The sequence below is a fragment of the Ornithodoros turicata genome, chromosome 3, assembly GCF_037126465.1.
Source record: "Ornithodoros turicata isolate Travis chromosome 3, ASM3712646v1, whole genome shotgun sequence".
In the NCBI taxonomy this organism is placed as follows: domain Eukaryota; kingdom Metazoa; phylum Arthropoda; class Arachnida; order Ixodida; family Argasidae; genus Ornithodoros; species Ornithodoros turicata.
Window position 1 is genome coordinate 39,665,497 of NC_088203.1, and position 17,391 is coordinate 39,682,887.

The following is a 17,391-nucleotide window of genomic DNA, read 5'->3' on the forward strand; positions in this document are numbered from 1 at the left end:
CAGCATGGCTGTGCAGTACCAAACGACAACGATCTTTCAGTGGAACGCGAGAAGCCTGCAGTCGAAGCTATCTGATTTCCGTCAATTTTCCTGGAGGCACAAGTTCCCTCTCATGTGCATATCGGAGTGCGGAATCCGTGATGACTTCCGCCTCTCCAACTATATCACCTTCGCCTCCAAGCCCAGAGGTGCTAAGAGTCGAGCAGCTGTTCTTGTTAGGTCGGACATACCCTCTCTGAGCAGGGACATCGGGCTAACCGATGGAGGGGAATACGCCTGCTGCTCGGTTCGGATGGGCACTACCGACCTCACCGTTGTTTCTGTGTATCTGCCCCCAGCCGTCTCCTATGATGTGAACGACTTAGGGTGCATTCTAGACCGCCTCCCGCCTCCATATGTACTGTGTGGGAACTTTAACGCGCACCATGTCACCTGGGGTAGCACACGCTCTGACTCGCGAGGGGAACGCCTTGCAGCGCTGTTTGAAGAACGAGACCTCCATCTCCTTAACGACGGTTCTCCAACGTTTGTACCGTCGTCTTCTGTCTCGGCATGCCTGGACCTCACGGTTGTATCCGCCCCGATTGCCCGGCAGTTCACATGGCAAGTCGATGCTGACACGCTGGGGAGTGATCACTTGCCGCTGTTGATCAACATCCGTGGAGCTCCTGGGACCCAACTCAGGCGTACCGCCAGGTCGACGAACTGGCACCGTTATGGGGCTGCTGTTGAATCCGCCCTCACGGACTCCGTGCTCCAGCGCGCCAACCATCAAGACTTCTGCCGTGCTGTGGTCGGCGCCACGCGCGCTTGCACAAGCGTCGTTCGCCTCCCGACGAAGTTCGCGGCCGTTGATGCGGAGTACGCGCGCCTGCGTGCGACACGCCGGAGAGCGGAAAGGCGCGCTCGTCGAACCCGCCTCCCTGATATGACAAACGAGAAGCTCAACGGGTGCAGAAAGCCGTCGATAGGCACCTTCACAAACTAGCCAGGAACCACTGGAGAAGCTTTGCATCGTCGCTGTCGCCACGCACACCTCTCTCCCGAATATGGGCGGTGATGAAGGGTCTAACCGAGCCGGTTACTCAGCGTGATCCGTTCCGGTCGCTATCCTTAGCCACAGGTCATTCGGAGATGGAGCTTGCGGAAGACTATTGCAGTAGGCTGACCTCATCACCCACTGTCGACCTCACGTCAGCCTGCGATATCCCAGTTGTTCCTGATCCGCCAATGGAGCCTTCCCTAAGCCACCCATTCTCTTCCATGGAGCTAGAGTCGGCCTTAAGACAGTCACCAGTGCACACCTCTCCTGGGGCAGACCTAGTGACATACAAGACCCTTCGCAACCTACCCCTCCGCGGACGCCAGCTGCTCTTGCGGCTCATTAATGAGTCGTGGCGCGCCGGTGTTGTTCCCGCAGAATGAAAGTCGGCGCAATGGTGGTCCCCATTTTAAAACCTGGAAAATCGCCCCATGACATCGATTCCTTTCGGCCGATTGCACTCACCAGATGCGTGGCGAAGACAATGGAGCGCATGGTACACTCGCGGCTAACCTGGTACTTTGAAACTGTGAGCTACTTCCCTGAGGCCACGGCAGGGTTCAGACAAGGGAGGTCGTCCATCGACAACGTGATCGACCTGGTATCCAGTGTCCAAGAAGAACAGTCGGAAGCACGTTTTACTGTTGCCGTCTTTTTGGATGTCATGAAGGCGTATGATAGCGTTCTCCACAGTGTCGTTGTTGCTACCCTGCAAGAGTCGGGAGTGGGAGCTCGAATGGTTTCTTGGGTCCGTGACTTTCTGTCCGGCCGGACGCTGTTCGTCCGTACTGCATCAGGAGATACGCCAGCTTTTCCCGTCTCCCGTGGAGTGCCACAAGGTAGTGTACTGAGTCCGCTGCTGTTCAATCTGATTATGGCATCACTCCCGGCGTGCCTCTCTGAGCATATCCGCATCACAATCTATGCCGACGACATCTGCATATGGACATCCGGAGTCCGACGGGACGCCATTCAACAACGCTTACAAGGCGCTCTCAACACCACCGCGTCTTACCTTGCCGACCGAGGACTCTGTGTATCCCCTAGCAAGACAGCCGCCATGGCGTTTACTCGGCGGCCCTTCACCAGCTACCCTCTCCATGTTGCCGGAACCCCGCTTCAATTTGTGACGCACTGCAAGTACCTTGGCGTGATTATTGACAGACAGCTCTCGTGGTCTAAGCACATAAAGGACCTCTCCGTCAAGACGAGCAGATCAGTGAACGTCCTACGCCGCATCTCCGGAGCGTCTTGGGGCTCCACCTGTCGCGATCTTCGCCAAATTCACAGCTCCCTCGTGCTCGGCTTCCTGCGGTACAGCATCCCAGTGCTGCACGGCCTGCGCACGACTCACGAGCGGGAACTCCTGAACATACAGTCTCGCAGCCTTCGCGCATGCCTGGGCTTACCCATGACAACGGAAACTTATTCGGTACTTGCAGAGGCCAGGGAACCACTTGTTACCACCCTGCGAGATAGAGAGACCCTCCGCATTTACACGCGGCTAATGACTCGGCACCCTTTCCACTACCTCAGGACCATTGACCACGACAGCCCCGCGTCTGCCTTTGGTAGCGCAGTGCGCCGTCTGAAGGGTGTTGTCCCACCTCCCACATCTCACGTATCGTATGCTACCCCAACATGGGCTCTCGACCAACCTCCCATATGCACATTTATCCATGGCCTCGGGAAAAAAAGCGACACGCCAGCGCCTGTAGCACATCAACTTGGCCTGGAACACCTAGCCTCGCTGCACCACGGAAGGCAGACCGTCTATACTGATGGGTCTGTGATACCTGGTGGAGCAGCTGCAGCCTTTTATGTGCCCCACGAAGATTTTGAGAAAGCGTACAAGCTCCCCAACGAGACGTCCTCCACGGAAGCAGAGCTATTCGCAATCAATATGGCCCTTCAGCACATCTCGTCCTCCCCACCTGCAGAGTGGACGATCCTCACCGACAGCAAGCCAGCCCTGGAGATCCTGAGTTCTCACGCCACCAAAATCATCAGCGACATCCAAACGGCTATCATCGCCGCATGCGACTCTCTTTGCGCCGCTGGCCACGGTGTGCGGCTACAGTGGGTTCCCAGCCACATAGGCCTCAGTGGGAACTCCCGAGCGGACGCCGCCGCGAGGCGTGCCCACCAAGACGTCGGCCCGCCAGCTAGTATGCCTCTTACATCGTCCGCCTGTCTTATAAAGATCCGCGAGTGGTGTGCCTCCGAAATGCGTCGCTCTGTCGAAGACGCTGTACGCTCCAATGCGTATATCCAGTCCATTGACCCGACAATGCAATTCGCTCCATACCAGCAGCTCGTCCGCGCAGAAGAAACGCTGCTGCATCGGCTCCGACTCAACGTCGCATATACACCGCAATACTTGTGCAGGGTCGGAAAGCGTCGCTCAGCTAGCTGCGCTACCTGTGGCGCAGTAGCAGACGTTGAGCACCTCCTACTAACCTGCTCGGAGTACTCTGCAGCCCGCGCTGTCCTCGCCAATCGCCTCCAACGCCTGGGACACGGCTCGCTCTCACTGGCCGTGCTTCTCGGCTCCGTCGCACGCCAACAGCAGGGAGCCGTTACAAGGGCTCTCCTGCAATACCTACAGGACACCCAACTGAGTGTTACGTTGTAAACTGAGAACCGCGGCCCTGGGCACTCGCCCCCACTGCAAAGAAACCGACCGGGTTTTTTTGTTCTCTCTCTCCTCTCCTTGCGTGGACGCCACCTCCTGTTTATTAAACTTATATCTTATATATACCCCCCCCCCCCCGACGCTATATTTTCTATAGCCATGAGCAAAGCCATGAGCATGCAGATATGTGTTTTCCGAAGTGATCTGGAGTCGTCGGCTCTCGTATAATGAGTGCCTATTTCTCTTTTTTTTCGCTCTTTTTCTTTTTTCTTTTCTTATCCACTCAACTCAACTCAACTATTTCCGTGCACCGTTTCTGCGTCTTTCGACCTCGGTAATTATTTTCATCCGATAGTCTCGCATAAAACGCGCTGTTCTGTACATGAGGCCTCGTATACTGTTGAGCACTTCCAAAGATGCGATGACGACCGGGCGTTAAGACACACTTGCGATTTCTTAATGCGATTTACTTAAACTGAGGAGAAATAGGCTACCATGTCGCGGAAGAAGCACCGTATAATTTATGCCGGCAAAATACGTTCATCTCTTCGCTTTGCACCGACGGGAATATCTCGGCAAGCTCTTGAACGACGTATATAAACAATATCACATGGCCTCAAAATGGCGTTTCATATGACGTGTGACCAGGAGAAGATGTCAGTTTTGCGAAAAGCACCCGCTTGATGGTAATTACAAATGTGGCGGGTTTATGTCACCCCCGGGGTTCTTGAAGCTAACCCGAAATCGTACCTTCGGTGATGCTTTTGAGAGAGGCATGGTGAAATCATTCTCCTCCAGGTAACATTCCCCTGGAACCCCACTCGAAATATTTTTCTGTTTACGTTGCTGGGTTCCCGTATACCTAGAGGTTCCACGGGCTCATATTTCACAGCAAGCTGTTGTTCTAGCAACACACGTAGCACCTGGAATTATCCATCAAGAACGCTCCAGTCATCGTGTTTTATTGTGACGTTGTGCGTGACGACGTGTGCTTTCGTCGTTACAGGATAATCCAGCCTTGAAACCTCGATCGTTTCGCACGAAGGAGAAAGGCATGTATCGCCTCTCGGAAGAACAGCAAGAAAGAAAAACAGAAAAGCGGAAGATGACAGCGGGGCCGAGTCATGCGCCTCGAAAAAATCTCCGCGGCAAAGCTACTTTTTGAGCTGCCCTTTCTCCTTCATAACTCGAGGGAGCGGCCTTCAGGAGTGAGTCAAGTGAAGAGATACGTTTGGAAATTTAAAATATTTTTTTTGTATAATTGAAACTCGTAAGACTTGCCGAAATAATATTATTTAGCTGACCGTATTATAATTCACGGCTTTTTGTTTCGAGGCAACTAGGAAGATATAAGTGACGTCCAGGACTGGCGAGACGGGGGCAGTCAGCCGGGGATGGAGCCCGGAAAGCACGACTTTTGCTAGCACCAGGAGACATGAGGAGGGGGCCCGTGATTTATCTGCTGAAATAAATATTTAAAAATAAGACAAACTAAACAAAATCCCCGCTTAAAATTCCACCCCTCAAAATCCATCTACTGAAATAAACCATTTAAATATCTACGCTCTTAAAATCCACACTGTCGAAATAAATCGTCTTTAGGCCTAGCGAGGAACTCTGACGTACGTTTGTCTACGGGCAACACAATGTTGCCCATGGTTGTGCAAAGGACTGGTGTTGTACGTTTCTTTGTTAGTTCCTTTGTTTCGCCCTAAACGCAGGGATATGCTGCTTACGCAGGGGTGCTGTTCCAGGTCCTTCCGCGACAACCTCAAGTCTCGCCTGGCCAGCCTCGGGTACTCCATCTCCCTCGCAACACTACTTGGTACACGGAGCCAGTGGTGTAACCGCGGCGCTTCTCCACTACCTACGTGATACCGGTCTCCTCAGCATGCAGCCTGTGACATCGTGTGTGGGACGACGGAAGACATCTGACCCCTCATCGCCTTACTTTTAACTACCGCAGGACCACGCAGTAAAGGTGGTTCTTTTCTCCTCTCTCTTGAATCCCCGTGGCTTGCCAGTTGTCGGTGATGATGACGGTTGTGTTGCAGTTACTCGACAGCAGACGATCTTCAATAGTTGGCAACAGGTTTATTTACCGCAATGGATTTTACGTGGACAAGATTTACATGATATGGCAAAGTCACTCCGAGCCTCCGAGCAGGTCCGTTTGCTACGGAGTCCGCAGGCCAAGTCCCCCTCATTTCCCAAACTCCCCCGCTCTCTAGGTTGTTTTTCGTCCCCCAGATGTCCTCCTTTCGCGCTATTCAAACGAAACACTCAGCAAAAATATAACAAGACAACACCCCCCGCACAACCGTTAGCTCGACTGACCCAACGTCTTCGAACTCAAAATTTATTACCTCTTCTCGTCGGCTACGGACATGTGCGAGGCGCGGCTCACAGAAACCCGATCCTGCGTGTCTTGGAGTCAGAATCTGGTGATGGCTGCCAGACCACGTGTGTGGGAAGAACAAGGGTAAAACCCCACGGTAGCCGGTCGTTTTCCGCGAAGTGCGGGGAGAAGTAAACACAAAAATAATGAGCCATTCGGTCGCAGAGGAAGTTTCCACTTTACACCTCCCACCACAAGAGTGTGACAGGGCATTTTTGTTCTGACACAATCAAAACTACTTCCTGTGCGACTCTCTCTAGTGACAATGACGACATACATAATACACGAATTATGCAAAAGCGAACCAGCATATACAGAGAAGACCACTTGCAGAAATTCGGGGTCCAACAAACATGCACAATATAAAAGACCGCCTCACACTAACCTAGAGAGCGCGTCGTCTTCATTCGCGTGTTTTTCTCCCCTCCGGTTCATAACGGTAGGGTTGTCACTTTTTGCTTTCCACCGTTTCCTACGGCGGTGTTGGGACCTCGGCAGTACTTCGATACTGCCGTGTGGGCTCCGCTCCACCATGGGCATTTCTCTCTCGGAATGTTCGAGTAGGGCGTCCGATACAGTATCAGTGCTTTGTTTCTCCGCCCGCCCTTTTATGACGGCCTGCAGAGGTACAGGCCGCCGCCTGCTCTCCCTGCAGCACAACCCGCAGTCTGTCACTTCTAAGTTATGACTTTTGTGTCTCTCGTGCCCCCTCATGGCTGTGGTTTTAGAGTTGTTTCCCTTTGTTTGTCCGAACAACCCGTATTTGACCGTGCGCGGTTTTGCTTCCGTCGCCTCCTGTGTGGCTACGTCCGACTCTGCGACCTTTATCCCTACTTTGAAGCATGTTTTGTCCCCTTGGACATTAGGAGTATCAGCGTCTATTGCTGTGCTGGCTCCTGCTTCAGTCATCGTACCTGAGGTCAGGAGTTCCCATGCTCCTCCCGAGAGAAAGCAGTCTGTACCCTGGGCTAATTCTTCCGTAAAAGCGCGGAGTATAGATCCTGATCCCTCGGCGCCGCGGTGATTGTTTTCATCTCTGGGTATGCAAAGCGACAATGTTCCCGATTTCGCTTTGACCTTTTGACCAAATGCCGACACAAGCGTTACACTTTCCGTGGCTTCCGCGCTTTCATTTGGAAACAAACTGGACCTCATTACTGTTAGCTCGGTACCTGTATCCACCACAGCTTGTACTATTGTGCTCCCACTACGCAGTTCGACAGTCTGCAATTCAGATACCTGTGCCGCCCCTTACGCGGTTGCGTAGTTAGTCCTGTATTCATTCATTCCATGGTTCAACGTATCGCCAGCTACGTTAACTCCAGCGTAATCCGGCGCGGCCGACACGGTAGCCACATTCACGGCAGCCTGTACGTGCCTGTCCTCTGACTGTCTCTGAGGGCAGTCTCGCGCAAAATGTGGCCCTTCACAAATAAAGCATCGTACGGCATTTTGGCCTCGATTGCCATCCGTTTTCTCTGCGCGTTGCGGTGGTCGTCCCGCCGCCTGTAACATACGGTCCCCACTCGCCGTTCCAATACCCCTTGCCTCTTCGAAGGCGTCCACCATTTCTGCAATTTCTGCCGCGCTGACCCATTCGCTCCCCTCCTGAATCTTGACGTATTCGTACGCCGCGGGAGAGATCACGGTTTTCAACTGATCGGCTACTACCAACTCGATTAAGTCACCGAAGCTGTCGACGTCACACGACCTAGCGTAGTACATGAGATAACTCTTGAGTCTAGACGCGAAGTGTGACCATCCCTCATCCTTCGATTTCGTCGACATTAGAAACTGTTTCCGGTACTCTGCCGGTGCTAACCTCAGTTCTTCTAACACGGCGTCCTTTACCGCCTTGTAGCTGTCTAGCTCGCCTGTAGAGAGCTTGGAATAGAGGTGCTTTACTCGCTTAGTAACCAAAGGAAGCACTAGATGGCTTTGGATTTCGGCCGGTACCTTATAGGATCGAAAAATCCTTTCTATCCCATCAAACCACACCGGCACTTCAAGATCGGATGGCAACGGCAAAAGCACGCTTTTCAGTTTTTTAGCGTAGCGCTCAAGTGTATCCTCCAGGGATACCGGTGGGGGTGATGAGCTTCCGGACAACCTCTCGCTGTTTGCGCGTGATATTTCTAACTCCACGCGCCGCGCCCGTTGCTTTTCCAGTTCAATTTCTAGTCTCAGCCGCTCGAGTGATACGTCCGAAAGATCACTCCACGCCGGCGTGATACCATCCTGACTGTCTGTTGGTGTGTCACCCTGACCCGACGCCATGTTAGCCGCTACCAACCCCCCGTCGTTAACAGTGTAAACCGTACCACTGCGCGTGGGCATGCGCCAGCTAACTCTATACTTGTCACTGACTACACTGGACCCTGAGGAGTGCAAGTAATCTCCTACCTGCTAGCTGCGCTCCAACGCCGTCCACTCCCAGTTGGCTGTCCGAAGTTCCTGTTGCTGCCCGTTGCTTGTACGGCGACTCTCGCTGCAGTCCGTCGCAGTTGTGCCTTGAGTGTCGCTGTCCGTTGCGATGGTGTCGTACCTCGTCTTCGGCGCTGACCGTTGCCTGTAGACTCTTTCTCACTGCAGTCCGTCGCAGTTGCTTGGGTGCCGCTGTCCGTTGCGGCGGTCCCGTGCGCTGTTGTCTACGCTGGCCGTCGCGGAGAAATCTCACTTACTGCAGTCCGTCGCAGATGTGCTTCTGATTCCGCTGTCCGTCGCGGTGATTCAGGACGTCGCCGTGCTGCTGAACGTTGTCGGGTGAATCGCACTTACTGCAGTCCGTCGCAGATGTGCTTCCGATTCCGCTGTCCGTCGCGGTGATTCAGGACGTCGCCGTGCTGCTGAACGTTGTCGGGTGAATCGCACTTACTGCAGTCCGTCGCAGATGTGCTTCCGATTCCGCTGTCCGTCGCGGTGATTCAGGACGTCGCCGTGCTGCTGAACGTTGTCGGGTGAATCGCACTTACTGCAGTCCGTCGCAGATGTGCTTCCGATTCCGCTGTCCGTCGCGGTGATTCAGGACGTCGCCGTGCTGCTGAACGTTGTCGGGTGAATCGCACTTACTGCAGTCCGTCGCAGATGTGCTTCCGATTCCGCTGTCCGTCGCGGTGATTCAGGACGTCGCCGTGCTGCTGAACGTTGTCGGGTGAATCGCACTTACTGCAGTCCGTCGCAGATGTGCTTCTGATTCCGCTGTCCGTCGCGGTGATTCAGGACGTCGCCGTGCTGCTGAACGTTGTCGGGTGAATCGCACTTACTGCAGTCCGTCGCAGATGTGCTTCCGATTCCGCTGTCCGTCGCGGTGATTCAGGACGTCGCCGTGCTGCTGAACGTTGTCGGGTGAATCGCACTTACTGCAGTCCGTCGCAGATGTGCTTCTGATTCCGCTGTCCGTCGCGGTGATTCAGGACGTCGCCGTGCTGCTGAACGTTGTCGGGTGAATCGCACTTACTGCAGTCCGTCGCAGATGTGCTTCCGATTCCGCTGTCCGTCGCGGTGATTCGTCCTACTCAGCTGTCACGGCTCGTCGTCACCAGCAGCCCATACTGCTGTCCTTGGCTGCGGTTATGAGTGACCTGCCTGTCCGTTTCGTGTTGATAATCGCTGCTGCTCCTCTGGCCAAGATGGGGATCCTGTCGACTGCGCCAGTAAAGGTGGTTCTTTTCTCCTCTCTCTTGAATCCCCGTGGCTTGCCAGTTGTCGGTGATGATGACGGTTGTGTTGCAGTTACTCGACAGCAGACGATCTTCAATAGTTGGCAACAGGTTTATTTACCGCAATGGATTTTACGTGGACAAGATTTACATGATATGGCAAAGTCACTCCGAGCCTCCGAGCAGGTCCGTTTGCTACGGAGTCCGCAGGCCAAGTCCCCCTCATTTCCCAAACTCCCCCGCTCTCTAGGTTGTTTTTCGTCCCCCAGATGTCCTCCTTTCGCGCTATTCAAACGAAACACTCAGCAAAAATATAACAAGACAACACCCCCCGCACAACCGTTAGCTCGACTGACCCAACGTCTTCGAACTCAAAATTTATTACCTCTTCTCGTCGGCTACGGACATGTGCGAGGCGCGGCTCACAGAAACCCGATCCTGCGTGTCTTGAAGTCAGAATCTGGTGATGGCTTCCAGACCACGTGTGTGGGAGGAACAAGGGTAACAACAACTTTATTTTCGGCCTTGGAGAGTGGGGAGTTTCATCAACAAGGGTAAAACACCACGGTAGCCCGTCGTTTTCCGCGAAGTGCGGGGAGAAGTAAACACAAAAATAATGAGCCATTCGGTCGCAGAGGAAGTTTCCACTTTACACACGCTCTAGCGAATCATTTATTAAGGAACAGCAAGCCGTCCTTTCTGGCTGACCTTTCCTGTGGACATAAATAGATCCCCCTCCGCAGGGGTGGATCGAGACCCTCGGTTTGGGTGGTGTTGGCGGGGGTTTCTTTGTCGAAGCGCGTAGTGGGGGAGGGGAGAGAGGGAAATGCAATGTATAAACTGACAGTTTGGGTGCGATGCCCCCCCACCCCTCCCTTGGATCCACCACTGTGCCTACGTAGTCTTGGCAAGTGGAAGTGGCGGAGGCATGGGCGACTACACGTGGGCCCAAGCTAGCGGACGCTTCGAATCGGTGCCCTTCTTTAGTGTTCTCCTTTAGAGTAGAAATGGGAATGTACGAAGTACGTATAATCAGAGTTCAAGATAACTCGTTACTCTAACTAAGTTCCTTTTTTTTTTGGTAACCTGTAACTTAACTCGGTACTTTTGTCCCGTGGTAACTTTCAGAGGAACTCGTTTCTTTTTCAGGTAACTTTGCCAAAGTAACTTAAGCCAAGTTCCAAGTTACTTTTAATCTGCTTTTCACTCACGCCCACTTATTTTCTTGCTTTCTCTCGGGTTCTTTCATGGCATTTTATATGCCACAGAACGTGGTATTCAATCAATGACATTGTTCTATTCAGAAAGTAAGAACCGGTACCATTGCTGAACCACTGTGCGCCCACAGGGGGGGGGGGGGTATTAATTAAAACAAAGTTAAAATGGGGGGAAAGGTCAGCCAAACGGGATGCCGGCTTGCTATGCCGCAAATAAATAAGTAGAATTAATGAAAGAAGAGTAAAATAAATACAAATAAAATAAAAGACTCGCGAAATAAAGAATAAACTAACTAACGGTGAAAGAACGATGAGATAGCGTAAGATGCGAAGCGCTCGAATTGTCGACATAAACGAAAACGATCTAAGCGCGCTGCACTCCTCCACAGGCAACTCAAGGCCGAAAACTGCATGCTCACGCGCGCTCCACCTGTGTACTGCTATTTTGTGTCCGAAGTAACTTGGAAGTAACTCGTTCTTTTTTTTGTTAAGTAACTCAGTAACTGCGAGCTACATTCAGGCTGAAGAACTTCGTTATTAACTTAGTTAAATTTTTCACACGGTAACTTAACTCGTAACGCGTGATTTTTGACGGGTATAACTTCTCAATCTATACGTATAATCACGGAGAATGTGCACACAACCCCTTTCGGGTAAAGCGAAATTGTCGTTCTCAGGTGCTCATTCAAAGAGTGAAGAGAGAATCATCATCATCAAAGAATGAAGAGCGTACTATATTTTCCGACGTGGACGTATAAAACTGCGGTTGTCCACCAACGAGAGAGGATGGATTTTGAAAGATTTGTCTCGACGTGTTGATTTTGCGAAGTTTATCCTTCAGAGTTTATTTTGAACACGCCGGTATCGGCGCGATTTATTTTTAAAAGTTTATTTAGGAAGTTGAATTTAGGGCGTCCTGCTCGTTGTTAGTAGCCGAGGTCGTGCTGAAGAGTGGGAGGTGGTGGGTTCGAATCCTACCACCGGCTGTGCTGTCTGAGGTTTTCCGAAGAGTTTCCATACGAACGTCGGCACAGTTCCCACTGAAGTCGGCCCAGGACGCATACTAACCTTCCTGTCCCCCACTCCTTTCTGCTATCCTTTTCTCCATTTGTCCACATCTGTACGCCGCTCATAGCCCCAGTTGCTTCGCGGCGCTAGCACTTATAAAAAAGTGGAATTTTTAAGAGATGTATCTTTCAACGTTTTATGTTCAAATGGTTTATATCAGCGTCACCGCGCCCTGATGACGTCACAACGATCAGTCCGTTTGGGCGTAGAACTCTTTGCTGTACGTATATAAGGTGTTATGACAAGACAGGTCGAGTCACAAAATTTGTAGTAATTTCGAACGCTCATAATTTCAAAATTATTCAAGATATCGCAATCAGTAAGGCGCAATCAGTTGCGTAGATGACAGATGAAAGCTTCATGCGATGATGCACAGAGTGGAGGGCATACTGAGGGCACGAATGCCGTCAGTTACCCCAAGAATCACCAGGAACAACACCGTTACTCTCCTTCACTTTTCTTTCCACGTTTTCTTTCCAATATTTTCTTAATCTCCCGGGAAGTTGCGTTGTAGCTCAAAACAGGAATGCTAGTTCCTCGCCTCGTACGGGATGCCCTACGTGATATGCGCCGAAAAAGACAAAAACCAGGCTGGAACAAACCGACAAATCTCGGAGTGGCAGGCTGTGGACTGTGTAAAGTGACTGGTACAGAAACTGTCATCGTCATTGTCATCGTCATTCACGCAGTAATTGTTGTTTCTGAAAGCGTGTAACTTGCACGCTTCAGATACCCAATAGCTCTGCTGTACAGAGCTTTTTTTTTCTTGTTTCGCAATCTAATTTCAAACAAAAAATGGATAGGTAGCAAGCGAGCTGGTGAAGATGATGCATAATGTAAAAACCCCGAGACTAGGGAACACGAAGGGACAGACACAAACACGAAGTCTCTAGATGCTACATTATGCATCTAATTTCAAAGATTGCAGCGTCAAGCAAAATTTGCGTACTTCAAGACGCGAACTCGACAACCGTGAGGCGCCATCTATCGTGAGATGACATTTATTGAGAACGTGAGCAACTGCCCAGCGACTACATTCTAGAAACAGAAGTTCATCGCATAGCACGCTGTGCGCCAGCCATTGCCACGAATGATAAGGTCATCGCTTCTGAGAGAGGGAGGCGCACGTTATTTTATGACAATCTGGATATATAGTAATGCAAAGAGAAGTATAATAAAAAAAATAAAATCTCACGACCCCACTCTCTTCGAATCAGAAGCTATGACCCTATCGTTCGTAGCAATGGTTGGCGCACAGCGTGCGATGCGGTGAAGTTCTGTTTTTAGCTAAATTAGTTAAATCCGCTCTCTATAGTAATGACAGAGGAACAGACGACACAGAGAGGCGGAGAGAGAGAAAGGCCAATAGATGGCGCAGATATTCTTACTGGTTACAACAGCTTAACTTCTCAAGAGTTAATGTTATTCTTCAAAACAGGTTTACTAGAGGCGCACGGCGCTCTATTAATAATGGTTAGTTACGGTAGTAACGGTTGATATGTGGCCTAGAGGACGTACTGACTCAAAATATGTGATGACATTTCAAAGAATTTGACTGTCTTTGGCGAAAAATCATAGTCCAAAAATGGGCCATGTGCTAAAATCGACGAAACCCAATGCATTCAAATTGATTTCACCTGACTGCATTAGGTTTATATTGTGCTAGCGCCTTTAATGTTTTCAGAGGTTCTTTGCAGGGTGCTCTTCCGTGTTAGATGCTGACATCTTAAAAGTTTTATTCTGCTTCGCTGTTAACTAGCACAAACTATATTTCACATTGTATACATTTCATGTAAGGCCGTTTCCCGCATAGCAACTCAGCATTGCAGTGGAGTGCGCCGGCGCAGGGGGGGGGGGGGGGATGACAGCGAATTCTGCGAACGAATATTCACGCTTTGGGACCAACTAGAAGGGTCCCTGGTGCATATAAAAGCATGTTTCACACGTCGTGGCATATTCTGCATGAAAATGAACACATAATGCATATACTGCTATGTTTCCGTTCCTGTTTCGCGAGAATTTTAGTCAGAATAGAATATTTCCGATGTTTCGGTGGGATGTGGAGTTCAGCTCCCACCCCGCGGGTGCTCCACTGCGCGAAATACTACCCAAAAATGTTCGAGGTCTTTTCTTGCAGCTTGTCGGAGTGCGCTCGCTGCCCGTCCAGGGCCGGTGGGCGATACTTCGCCTTCGCAACTTTCTTTACCGTTGCGGAGAGGGGCGGTGTTTGTATTTCAATCTGCACTGTGATGCAGTGCCAAAAGCAAAGCCTTCAGATGCATGATTTACATCTCTGGCGCAAGCCTTCTTTACTGTGTGCACTCTGAGAAAAAAGGGTGGAGCAGTTACCTTTCAGGAGGTAATATTTGTCGCCTAAAAGGTTGCAAAGTTCTACCTGCTACCTCACTCTCTCCCACAAATGATAGGGTTACCACTTCTGATTCGGTGAGCGAAGGGGGCGTACGCCTTTTTGTAGCAATTTGGATATATCATAATTGCTTTTACCGCCCTTTTAAACCCTTTATCGGACGCTATGTTGACCTAGGTGGTAACTGTAGAAGTTACCACCTTTTCACACCCTTTTTCTGAGAGTGTGCTACTGAACGAAGGCTGCTTTATTTTACCGCGTGACCCTTAATATATTCATTACATCAAATAATCATTAGATAGATTGCCTTCATACTAAGAACGATGGATGACATGGCATATACTATTCACAGTTTTTAATTTCGACGATTTTTTTATGCATAGTTGCATGAATATTTCGGGAGTTTAGTGCATATTTATCTGCCGCTCTAGTAATTTGTCTCAAATCCGTTACGCAGTACTTACCTATCACGCGATACCTGTCCGCCAATACGGGACCATTGTTTTCCTCGGTGAACGTAGAAGGTCGCCACCGTTAAGTTTATAAAAGTGTTCGAAATCAATTGAAGACTTACGGACAATAATGGTGTAAGTACAACGCAATCCCAATACAACGTGTACCCTTATTGCCCGTAAGTCTTCAATTAGTTGGAAAAGTGATTGTGTGTGTGTGTGTGTCATCGCAAAGCCAATTTCTGCACGATAGTACATGCAGGTTATATTTCACTCTATGGTCTCTTTGACTGTTATGATACGTTTATTACTTGCTTACCTATTCAAAACTTTCACATGGGTGTAGGTGCCACATTAGTGTTGTTGCACTTTTGAAGTAACAGGAAATAAACCACTTAGTTGTAAATGCTTTAGGTCTACAGTGAAAGTTTGAGATTTCTTTCAGTTTTTGTTTCTGTGAGTATTTCTTGTGTGCGTCTGTGCTTGAAAGAAGCAATACAGTTTCCCTCCAAGAAGCAAACTCAAACTCCAAGCAATACAGCTGCAGAAGGGAGCTAAAGATACACATCAGCGAAGGAAACTCAAAATATAAGCCGGAAAAATGTATGCGGTAGGCAGTCTTCTTAGTGTGAACCTTTGCCGTAATCTGCCGTGACGTATTTAATTCATCTTAATTCCAGTAAATATGCTGATAATACTGACAAGCTAATCCAACTTTTCTTTATCGAAACCAAAACTGCACGGCAGATTTTGTGGAGAGCGAAAGGCACAAAGCGCACTGTTTGCTATATGGATTGAGCTTAGGAACTTTCAGTTCGCGAGTTTGCGTGCTTTGGTATCTACCATTCGCATTTTGTCTAAAAATAATAAAAAACACGAGGAAGATAAATACGGTTGAAAAGGAAAAAAAGTTCGCAGACTGACGCCTCGGTTACAGTGACTGACGGCAAGTTCCCGAGTTCAATTCAATGAAACCAATACACTACATTAAAAAAAAAGAATGAAGGAAATGAACGGCATAATTCACAGACAGTTCGTGACAGAAAATAACAAAAATAGAAAAGAAGACAACGAAAAGTGCAGCAACAGCTGTAGCAGAAAACGTCTTCTTTCGGTATTTGCCTGCGACATCTCTCGGGGAAGGCTGGAACTTACAAACCATGGTTACCAACTTACGTGAAAAAATTTGGAACCCGAGAAAGGGACAGAGGAGGGACGACACCACACGTCTCTCCTCTGTCCCTTTCTCGGGTTCCAAATTTTTTTCACCATGTACCAGCTGGCCTGCACCCTTGCCCTTTTACCAACTTACGTGGTAAATCTCACTTGCCACAGCCCATCAGTTTTGGTTTCGCTGGACGGTGAGTGGGTAGCTTTTAGGCATTCGGGCTTCCCTTGATACACTCCGATTACGGTGAAAATTTCAGGATTTGTTCTGTGCATAATTGTCTCTCTTCAGTGAGGATTTTGCTTTCAAACAAACTCTAGAACAATCCTAAATGACAAGCTCAAAAATCCATTTTTTCAGGGTTTCTTAGGAGTGTTTATGAATCACCTACGTCAAATATCAATAGTACGGGGCTGTGGCACACTTTGTGTATCTCAGGACACAACGCTGCAAAAACTACATAGCGCTATTTTCTTTTTTCTTCGCGTAAAACCTTGGCAAAGATGAGAAAAAAATGAGAATATGGTCATGTTCCTCGCTTTATAGTAGAACAGCCGAGCGATGTATAAACAAAAGGGTGCTGTGCGCATTTGTATAGAAAAAATGCTTTCCTACGACATCAATACTTCCAACTTCAGACAAATAGGAGCGGCGCAATCTCTTGGTAAACATGGCCGTTTTCACAAGAGGAGTGGGGCCGAAGCCTTAAAGCGAAAAGAAACGTACACGATGCTGTTCATGCGTGTTGTGAGAAAACATATAAGGATTGTTACGATTCCACAGTTTGATTTTCTGTGCCTATTACTCACTCTAAAATGAATGTTGTGACGGTCGTCCCGCAGCTTCTCGATGGAGAAATGTAGCAGTTGTCAATGATCGTCGAAAACTGGCGTGTGGCAACGGCACCTCATTTGAGTTCAGGAGCGTTCGGGAATCTCAAGGGACTCGATTGTCAGTGTTGAACCATCCCACATATGCTACAACAATAACATCTCTGAATAAATTTCGAGCGGCCGTCCTACACGGACAAGCGCAACTGCTTATTTTGCTGATGTTCTAAAACCCCCGTGACAGCCGTTACCAATGGGTGCGTTAAGTAGGCGCCCCTCTTTTGGCGCCCTCAAATCGGGAGAATGAGACACCCGGAGCGGTCACTAAATAGCAAACATCAACTTTCGAGCGCTACACTGCTCGCTCTCTGATGCCGCTTCCTGTTGTCTGCTCATGCAGTGCACAGACGGAGGACACGTTGGAAGGGACGACGGCCGTTGTGGAGACTTTTCCTCGTAACAGCGAACGAAATGCAAAAGATGGGACGTTGTAACAGACGCCATAGGAGCTGTTTACTGTGAAGATGGCTGCACGGCCTGGAGACGTCTGCACT

At 49.7% G+C, this 17,391-nt stretch overlaps 1 protein-coding gene and 1 long non-coding RNA gene across 2 annotated transcripts; both read left to right on the top strand.

Moving 5' to 3' along the window:
* Window positions 1–1,526: 1,526 nt before the first annotated feature.
* On the top strand, window positions 1,527–3,677 carry LOC135389354 (uncharacterized). Its single transcript, XM_064619411.1, has one exon. It carries the CDS (start codon window positions 1,527–1,529, stop codon window positions 3,675–3,677), a length of 2,151 nt encoding a protein of 716 aa, XP_064475481.1.
* Window positions 3,678–4,567: 890 nt separating this feature from the next.
* Window positions 4,568–17,317, top strand: LOC135386890 (uncharacterized). Its single transcript, XR_010420692.1, has 3 exons — window positions 4,568–4,885; window positions 5,432–5,658; window positions 17,238–17,317. It is a non-coding gene; the product is annotated as an uncharacterized LOC135386890 (long non-coding RNA).
* The last annotated feature ends 74 nt before the right edge of the window (window positions 17,318–17,391 follow it).